This window comes from Drosophila willistoni (assembly GCF_018902025.1).
Source record: "Drosophila willistoni isolate 14030-0811.24 chromosome XR unlocalized genomic scaffold, UCI_dwil_1.1 Seg41, whole genome shotgun sequence".
Classification (NCBI taxonomy): Eukaryota; Metazoa; Arthropoda; class Insecta; order Diptera; family Drosophilidae; genus Drosophila; species Drosophila willistoni.
The window spans coordinates 1,182,307-1,190,961 of NW_025814058.1; the positions used below are offsets into that span (position 1 = coordinate 1,182,307).

General features: G+C 36.2%; 4 protein-coding genes across 5 annotated transcripts; 1 reads left to right on the forward strand and 3 right to left on the reverse strand.

The window, feature by feature from the left end:
* Positions 1–504: 504 nt before the first annotated feature.
* On the reverse strand, positions 505–1,766 carry LOC6642938 (protein ARV1). Its single transcript, XM_002065818.3, has 4 exons — positions 1,600–1,766; positions 1,409–1,528; positions 1,206–1,344; positions 505–1,135 (listed from the first exon to the last, which is right to left on the reverse strand). Exons 1-4 carry the CDS (start codon positions 1,699–1,701, stop codon positions 774–776), a joined length of 723 nt encoding a protein of 240 aa, XP_002065854.1. The 5' UTR covers positions 1,702–1,766; the 3' UTR covers positions 505–773.
* A 267-nt stretch (positions 1,767–2,033) lies between these two features.
* On the forward strand, positions 2,034–3,444 carry LOC6642916 (uncharacterized protein C7orf26 homolog). The gene is made up of 2 exons (XM_002065819.3): positions 2,034–2,143; positions 2,225–3,444. Exons 1-2 carry the CDS (start codon positions 2,065–2,067, stop codon positions 3,247–3,249), a joined length of 1,104 nt encoding a protein of 367 aa, XP_002065855.1. The 5' UTR covers positions 2,034–2,064; the 3' UTR covers positions 3,250–3,444.
* Positions 3,445–3,709: 265 nt separating this feature from the next.
* LOC6642917 (dipeptidase 3) lies at positions 3,710–5,410 on the reverse strand. Its single transcript, XM_002065820.4, has 3 exons — positions 4,480–5,410; positions 4,244–4,419; positions 3,710–4,184 (listed from the first exon to the last, which is right to left on the reverse strand). Exons 1-3 carry the CDS (start codon positions 5,311–5,313, stop codon positions 3,839–3,841), a joined length of 1,356 nt encoding a protein of 451 aa, XP_002065856.1. The 5' UTR covers positions 5,314–5,410; the 3' UTR covers positions 3,710–3,838.
* A 565-nt stretch (positions 5,411–5,975) lies between these two features.
* On the reverse strand, positions 5,976–8,611 carry LOC6642918 (ninjurin-A). Of its 2 annotated transcripts, none has more exons than XM_023176157.2 (4): positions 8,333–8,611; positions 7,025–7,079; positions 6,359–6,729; positions 5,976–6,276 (listed from the first exon to the last, which is right to left on the reverse strand). In XM_023176157.2, the coding sequence occupies exons 1-4, from the start codon at positions 8,384–8,386 to the stop codon at positions 6,097–6,099; spliced, it is 660 nt and encodes a 219-aa protein (XP_023031925.1). In that variant the 5' UTR covers positions 8,387–8,611; the 3' UTR covers positions 5,976–6,096. The 2 variants fall into 2 exon arrangements, with proteins under 2 accessions (XP_023031925.1, XP_002065857.1); XM_002065821.4 differs by having other exon boundaries at positions 6,359–6,750.
* Positions 8,612–8,655: the final 44 nt, after the last annotated feature.

Consider the following 8,655-nt stretch of genomic DNA (forward strand, 5'->3'; position numbering starts at 1 on the left):
TTATACTTACATAATATGAACATGCCTACCATGTAATGAATCTATGGACTGCACTTTGATGCTTAGGATCAAAATTTCCCCCTTTCTGCTGCGTCATAACCCTGAAAGTGCATCCTAGTGCATATGCATATTGTAGGTGATAGGTGTCAGTTGATCAAAGAAAGCCTAAACATGTATTTTATATGTACGCACATTAGAATTTATGTGCAGTGAGAGAAACACAACGACGGTGCACCTTCAGAGTTACTCAAATTATAGAGTTCGCCACAATTTTCTTTTAAATAGGTGTTCATTGCCATTTAAATTTTTTTTTTTTAATGCGGATCGCAACATTTAGTATACATATATCTATTTTAAATATTTCATAATCAATACATGCAATAAAAATAAAATAAATATGTTTATAAATTTTTTACAAATTTTCTACCCCAGATTTTGGTAGTATACAAAATTTGACTTATTTTATTGATTCACAAAAGTTCATTTATATTTGTAGACTTTATATGTTTTTGACACAATTTATTATTGGAATGTTTCAGTACATTAATGGTTTATATTTCATAAGATTTTGGTATTGGTATACAGATTTTTCTTACTTTTAAATTGGACAAAGCTACTAAGACTACGTAGTTACTATAGCACAGCCGAATTAACAGGGGAGCTTTATATTAAGATGATCATTCTTCCTGTGTTATCATTATCAATAACATTTTTCATCAGCTCCAATTGAATTAAATGATCCTACACATAATTAAGACAATTGAAATTGCTATTTATATAAAAAATGACTCAATTTGTAACGCTGTAAAATATCTAAAGTATTCTTTTATGGCAAATGCACTTATTACGAATATCGTGGAAAGCCAACGAAGATTCTTAGCTCTGGTAGCTTCATAGGCCAGCACCAGAGAGCATAAATGATGGCTGGTAACCAGCATATAGTGTAGATTCCGGCCAAAATCTGTGGTGTTATTGCGCCAAACCAATATTGGCAGAAGGAAGAATTTGGATAAATTGGAAATAGCCACCACTTTGAGTATAATTGAGGTGAAATTTAGCAGGCCAAATTTAAGCATCTGTTTCAGTTCAAGAATCGCAGTTATAAGTAAAAGCAAAAAAGAGATCAAGAGGTACTCTGGAAAAAGAGTTATTGCAGAGTTATTATATCAAGTTGAAAATTCATATTGCCCATAATAATGTATTACCTCCTATATTTTGTATGGTACACATATAGAATCCTCTTTCATGTAAGTGAGACGAAGCTATTCGCCCAGAATCATGCTTATATCGGCAGAGTGCAAACGATTCCAATAGCAATACTACGAAAAACACCTTCCAATGAATCTGATAGAAACAAAAGGCCGATAATTAAATATAGTTAGTGGACAGTTGGATAGAAACCACCTACCTTGAAGTTGCCATTGTATATAATGTGACGAAAGGCACAAGAATCTAAAAGAAGCGCATCTATCAGTATAATGAACTCTTCGAATTCAATGTATTTATCTGTTATCTGATTGCATTTGTCCTGTGAAAAGTAATTTGAATAATAACGTTATCTTTCATATACCATAATGAGATATTCTAATATTTCCTTACACAATGTGTTGTTTTAAGGGTATTGCTGTATTTTTTGTACAATTCACGCACACGATGTCCGCAATTAATGCAAACAAATGGTTTAATTGCATTTGTACTCATAATAATACCGGAGATATCGGCGTTCCTTGTTGGGTTCTAGTCTAATTGTAACAAGTTGATTAACTAGTTCGTCGGAACTATTAAAAGAACTAGTAATTTTTCAAGTGATGGGTAATTGTACAGGTAGTGAAATAATGTTAGAACTAATAAATATTATGTTACACAATACGTTCAATAGTTCAAAAGGAAAATTTCTGGGGTATCTTGTTTTTGTTTAATCTATCTGGCTTATTGGTTATGGCAAAACAAGGGTGGTCACTTTTTTATGACCCTCGCTTGGAATCGTTTGCTGAGGTTCCCATAAAGTAACTAGTTCTAAGGGCTACATACATTTATGACAATGTTTTTGTTTTGTTGTTCAAAATGTCCTCTTCAGTGGAAGGCACTAATATCAGCATCCGAAATTATCCAACATGTGCGGTCGACGCATTAACAAGACTAGGTGAATATATATTAAAAGCGTTTTAGTTATATTTATATACTCACACAAAAGTGCACTTATATATATATATATGTATTGCAGAAGGTCTTGTTGCCACCAGAAACAAACAGAATTGGGCAATGAAAATTATATCGGAAGTGATTTTCCTGGAGCCGAGCGAGGGAGACGCACGATCACGCAAATCACAAGGCTTGCCCACCAGCCAGATGAATCTGTTTCAAGAGTTTCAATTGATTATTGCGTTAATTGAATACTTCTCTAGGCCAGGAAGTGATGCCACCCGGAACGCAATATTTCTTTCACTTTTTGGTAGTAACCTGACGCCGCAGCGGTCAAAGCTTTTGTCCAGACTCATCAGCACTGCAGTCTCCGGATCAGTTGCTCCACTACTTTCATCAGCTGGCACATGGATGCAGCAAGTGGGATGTAAGACACCACCAAGTCTAGAAGTTGCTCAGAACATTGTCAGCGACTTCATACTCTTCTCAAAGAAAACATCAGAGCAATTGAAGCAACTGCCATTGGTGGGACCTCAATTTGCAGCGAATTTCATGGTCGCCGTTGCTGATCTCTATCTGAATGAGCAACGTGACGGCACATTGATACCTCCTCCAGATGCCTTGTTGGACGCAATAACCGAATGGATTACAGAGAATCCCACACTCTGTCAGGCTTCGCAGCAGCCACTTGTGCTACCAGCTGGTGCAATTGCCATGCCATTTGCCACACCCATTTCGGGTCTATTGCGATGGGCTGTGTTAGCCCCATTAATCTCACAGAGGTCTGCGTATAGCAATTTGCATCTCTCGCTATTGCAAACTCTCCAACAGTTGGTCTGCAGTGGCGAGGCAGCTGCCTTGCATGCCCAGGATCTTATGCAGATTGTAAAGTCATTGCAAAACCATTGCACCCGATTAACTGAGGCTAATCTCTCACCTGATGCCGATGCTGCCTATCAAAAGTGTATGGAACGATTCGCCCAAGCTGTCCAGATAGCCCTTAACACCAATTGCATTACGAATCCAATTCAGTTGCTCTGCATGCTTGAAGCTCTTCCGCCCCATGCGCTTATGAAAATTGTTCTTGCGGCACACAAAAAGCTTTGATACGATTTCTAAACGTACATACTTTTAAACATAATATAGATAAATAGAGTACAATAATATCTAATTTGTGTGTGTTGTAAGTAAGGGCTTAAATGCCAGAAGGGCAATAGGGTATCAAATGATTTGGGCAGATTCTATGTTTTCAATGTTTTTCTGTCACAAAAATAAAGTTGTAAAGTATTATACTAAACTGAAGGAAAGGAAAAAATTATTAACTTGAAACATGTTTTTATACACAGTTGTCCTCGTCCTTAAAGACGAAATTTTACAGTGACAGTGTCTTAAAATATTTTTAATCAATTGTTAGGTGAAACAGAAATGTTAAACTTTATTTTATATGTATTTGGTACATATAAAAAATTTTGTTTTAACCAAAAAAAAAAATTAAATTAATTTTTATGCTAAGTCTAATCTTGATATTATTTCATAGCCCATTTTAGGTCTTTACAACAATATATTATTGATTTTTGCAATTAAAGTTTATTTGTTTTTTTTGTTTAACATATTGATTAAGTGTGTAATTATAAATCTCAGAACAAAAACCATTTATGCAAGCTACCAAATACTAAAATATTATATGATTGACCACTTAAGACTCTGGATAGCGGCAATACGAATTGGTTTCAATGGACTCGTGTGGTATCCATTCCTCGTACAGGGGCATACGATTTTTTAAGGTCTCGATTTCGCGTAAGATACGCATTACGTTGCCGCCAACTAGTTTCTTGATGGCCGCATTGCCCCACACCCGATCTCTGGCTAGTTCGGCCAGTAGGAGAGCATAACTTTTTGGCGCTCCACCGAGTCCAATGTGATCCACACCAGCCACTTTTCGCACATAGTTAATCGTATTGATGGCCTCACGAAGACTCAGCGAACGCTCACCGCATCGTTCCAGATTCAGTAAAATAACACCACCATTTTCTGGAAGTAGACTGCAAAGGGCATGGAATGGTTAGGAATGGTTCTGTATACTATGCTTCATTCCACTTGCCTGAGCACATGATCTGGTATGGATGCCACGCTTGTGCTGTTGCACATGGAAAGTGGTGTAGCGTTCATTAACAAGACTGGAGCCTTGGCCGAATGTAAGGCGCTCATCATTGCCGGTTCGCTAAGTTGAGAGATTTCCACAAGCATTCCCAAGCGATTCATCTCGTGAAGCATTGTCTGAAATGGATGACATTAGGGGCATTCTGAAGAAGGAGGAGTAACTTTGATTTACTTTACCTTTCCAAAATCGGTAAGGGAATTTGTCACATTCTCCTCTATGAGGTAATCACGCCTGCGTATAGCTGCAGCAGCCCATGGTGTGGTGCATTCTAGACTTGTGACCGAAACGAAGCGAGCACCAAGTAGATAAACTGAGCGTAGAATGGCCAAACTAGTGCCCAATGCGTGACCACCGCTGATGCCAATCAATACGGCAACCTCACCACGAATATGGGTCTGCTCCATCTCATCGGCGGACTCGACAATATGCATGGAATCTGTGGTGGCCGTAATTCGTTTGGCCTCGTCAATACCCTCGAGGGCCAGCTGGACAGCATCCAGATATTGTGCACCACATGCCACAGTGATTGGCCATAAAACGGCACCAATATGATTTTGCCGTATTTCCGTAATGCTGCTCTTGTTAACAACCACTTCGCTTGGGGGCTTCCATGAACCCTCTATAAGAGGCGACTCTGTCAGAAGGCGACGAATGAACGCTAAGCGTGCCTCCAGCAGCGAAGAGGATCGAAGCTGCAATGCCAATGGTATCCCACCAGCCATGGCAATGCATATTAGAACTAGGCCAGCTCCCAGGAGAATTTTACGGCCACGCGATTGTCCTGGACGTTCTTCCGATGATTCGCTGCACGAATCCTTTTTACAATTAAACGCTGGAATCCCGCCATTGGAGCAACGTAGTTTCTCGTTTCCGCCACCGAACTTGGTGATTTCCGCGGGCAGCTCGATATCTGCGATTTCTGTGAACACAAAGCATTGCTGCTTGCAATGTGGCTGATGTTGGTGCAGTGGATGCACCTCTAGGAAGTCACGACTTGGCACTGGATTCATTGCATTATATTCTTAAATTAAATGTTTTTATTTTTACCCCAACAAGTGAGCTCCTCTTTGTGCAGAGTCTAAGGTAGTTGATTGCTTGGAGGATTATTGATTATTTTTTTTGGTATTTTCTTGAGTACCCTTTTAGGCCGAAAGATAAACGAGTATTTTAAGTCTCATATATAATATGTGACAATTATTCAAGACATTTCCAATGCATCTAAATGCGCTGAATCGAAAATCTAAGCAATATCCTTGGAATATATAAATTCCTTCCTTAGTTTCACACAATAAACTGTACGATTGCAAGTAATATTGAAGAAAATAGATGATGTTTAGCCATTTAGTAAGCGCGTCCTGAATAAAAGGGTATTACAAAGTTAACTAAATGACAAAACTCCAGAATATTTTCATAGGAGCATGCGCCTAATAAACAATTTTCCGCATCTGGCAACGTTTCACAAAAACGTATTTTAATCTAAATTTGAATTTTAATAAATAACAAAGGATTTTAAGTTGACAAAATATTTTCACAACTTCAATCCAAGTTTTGAAACGAGAAAGAAATTGTTGCATACTTTTAGGGATGAACCGTTAATTTCAAAGTTATGCCCGTGAGTTTTTCCCCTGCCTCTTTTAAGAAGCTTTCCCATTTAAAAATGAAATAATGTAATTATTATTATTGGATACTAATTTAATATTCTATCACAATTAAAAATAATACAAGTAAACATAGATGTAGTAAAGGACTTTTATGATTTGAATGAATTAAACGATAGTGTGTAATGTGTGTTTTTATGTTGTTGTAACTGCCGGACTTGGTGTCACACCAAATGCTGAGATTAATACATTCACAACGGTTACAATAAACACACCAATAACCGTGTAGTTGTTGATCTTATTTGCCCGACAAATCTCTTGCTCATTCTTGATATTGTACCGACCGTTCCATATAAGGCCAACACCGACTGCAACCTGAATATGAATAAGTTAATGAAATTTCTCCAAAAAATTTAAAAAAGCACACAAAGTGCCACTCCTTCTATATGGTACTCACTTGAAATATGATGCTTAACGATATGAACAAAAGACTGGGATAAAAGTATGGATTCGTTTGTTGACTTGTCTCCAGCACATAACGCAATTGATTGGCATTGGCCGAGAGCAGGGCCAAATCCATCATGCCCTGTGCCAATGTCTTCTTATGCTGATAGGCATTCACATCTGGTATGGGTGTCTCTACGCCATTGATGTTGACAAAACCGGGACCATTGTATCCGGGAAATGCATAACTGGGTCGTCGACCATTGTTCCCAGCAACACCACCGTTAGGTATATTGCCACCGTTTCCTCTCGAGTCACCTGTACCCAATAAGCCATCGTCCACACCAGGATTTCCATTTTTAACTAATGGACGGTCGTCGAATTCTTCATCATCCAATTCGGGAACTATTTACGAGAAACGAGCTAACTAAGTTAATTGTCTTTTAAGCAAATGTTAGACTTACATGAATTGGTTTTATTATACATATATGGTGAGATATATAGGCAGTTGATGTTGAAGAAGTCATTGATGGATGCGACAATTGGTTAGTGAAAGAAACACACACACACACACAGAAATTGAAGTTGAAGAATAATAGTAAGTAGAAGCCAAATATGAATATATATATATAGATTCATGAACAGTTAATAATATATATAGGTATATTTATTTACTAACCTGCACGAGGTATGCGTAGATTATTCCGTCCGTCATGTGCATCATTTTCGTTTGCCTACAAAAACAAATTTACACACACACGCACACAAGGTTTATAATATATGTATATAAAAAATTTGCAATTTATAAAGATTTCCCCAACACAATTTCATTTTGATTTCCTCTTTCTCATACCATTTCATTCCTGTTTACAAACAAACAAACAAAAAAAAATCGCATGCTAATAAATATGCATATCACTCTATTCACTATCTCACTATACACAATGCGGAATAGAAATTTTCTATATGTAGTTTCAAAATTTTTGTTTATGCACAGTGGATCATTTTCTTGAAATCAATCGCAAGAATCTGTTACTTTTGGACAATATTCTCAACACCTTAAAGAAATTGTATGAAATATTGTGAAAAAAGAATCACAAATTAATGGCTTAAGCGCAAAATGTTTTCTTAGTTTAACATTTATTTATATTTTCAACTGAGAAACAAAGTGACAAGTGTTTAATGAGTTCTAAAGTGTAAATTCTCAAAATCAAAGGGTTTTTCGTTTTTGAATTTCATATGTTTTCATCAGTGACAAAAGTAGACAAGTAGAATTGAATTTTGTCAATAGACGGTATCTGGACAAAAGCTTAAAAATTATCCAGAAATATGAATATTTAGTAAATTTAGTTCAACATCAAATCTTAGTGTGGTCAAAAGAAAAAATGTATTACTAGACTTGTCTATATAAGTAGTTTTTTTCTTTTTCTTTATTATTCAAAACTTTACTTTAACTTTAGAAAACTTTTGTGATACATTTGTCAAGAAAATGAGCCACTGTGCTAGACGTTCCAATGTCTAGTCTATTTAATGAGAAAAGCATCTCTCTTTTTCTCCCTCTCTCTCTCTCTCTCTATCTCTTAAACTTTGTCAGACATTTTGGGCTTGTGATGTTTGTTTTGTTTACTCGGTAATTATACAAACAAATAATTATACAAACTTATTCTATTCACATATTTGACTACCTAGAAATGGATTGATGGATTGTATTAGATTAAAACTCAACCATTTCATTACACAACTTTCGAAAATTCTAAAAAGTTACTTTTTTTTTGTTTCTATTGTTCAAACAACAATTGTTTCCATCATTTTGAAGAAAATCACACAAACTAAATGATTTATGCCAACAAATATTAGACAGAAGCTGAATCACTTTGATTTGAAAAAAAAAAAAAATACGTTGACTTCTATGTACACATGTAATTCACACTAGGCCAGTTGTGTTTTGGGGTTTTACCCATCAATTGGGAAAGGCTTTGAGACTCACTTGATTAGGTGGTAGTTTATCCATTTGTAACGTTATATGTTGTAGGTCACTCATCTTTTCTTGCTAAAGATTAATATCGTTTAATTAAGAAAATGCAATTAAAAGCTGCAGAAAGTGTATTTTCTTGCCGCTGAACGTATGTATTTCTTTGTTTATTATCTTTGCTACGCAGATGAACGCGTATGAGTAATATGCTTCGATATGATTTGGCTTTTCCACTTGATTTGGGAATTAATTATAAATATATGTATGTATGTATGTAAGTCCGTGGGTATGTATATTTCTTTATAATCAATTTTCGAAAAAGAAAAAAAAATGAAGAA

Excerpts from the sequence above, each read along its gene's own strand:
- LOC6642918 (XM_002065821.4), bottom strand. The coding sequence starts at position 8,386 with ATGAGTGACCTACAACATATAACGTTACAAATGGATAAACTACCACCT. Across the intron at positions 7,080-8,332 it reads ATAAACTACCACCTAATCAA|GCAAACGAAAATGATGCACA; the intron begins GTGAGTCTCAAA and ends TTGTTTTTGTAG. Across the intron at positions 6,277-6,358 it reads CGTTAAGCATCATATTTCAA|GTTGCAGTCGGTGTTGGCCT; the intron begins GTGAGTACCATA and ends ATTCATATTCAG.
- LOC6642916 (XM_002065819.3), top strand. The coding sequence starts at position 2,065 with ATGTCCTCTTCAGTGGAAGGCACTAATATCAGCATCCGAAATTATCCA. Across the intron at positions 2,144-2,224 it reads CGACGCATTAACAAGACTAG|AAGGTCTTGTTGCCACCAGA; the intron begins GTGAATATATAT and ends TATGTATTGCAG.
- LOC6642938 (XM_002065818.3), bottom strand. The coding sequence starts at position 1,701 with ATGAGTACAAATGCAATTAAACCATTTGTTTGCATTAATTGCGGACAT. Across the intron at positions 1,529-1,599 it reads CCCTTAAAACAACACATTGT|GACAAATGCAATCAGATAAC; the intron begins GTAAGGAAATAT and ends TACTTTTCACAG. Across the intron at positions 1,345-1,408 it reads TATACAATGGCAACTTCAAG|ATTCATTGGAAGGTGTTTTT; the intron begins GTAGGTGGTTTC and ends TGTTTCTATCAG.
- LOC6642917 (XM_002065820.4), bottom strand. The coding sequence starts at position 5,313 with ATGAATCCAGTGCCAAGTCGTGACTTCCTAGAGGTGCATCCACTGCAC. Across the intron at positions 4,420-4,479 it reads CCCTTACCGATTTTGGAAAG|ACAATGCTTCACGAGATGAA; the intron begins GTAAAGTAAATC and ends CATCCATTTCAG. Across the intron at positions 4,185-4,243 it reads ATACCAGATCATGTGCTCAG|TCTACTTCCAGAAAATGGTG; the intron begins GCAAGTGGAATG and ends TGCCCTTTGCAG.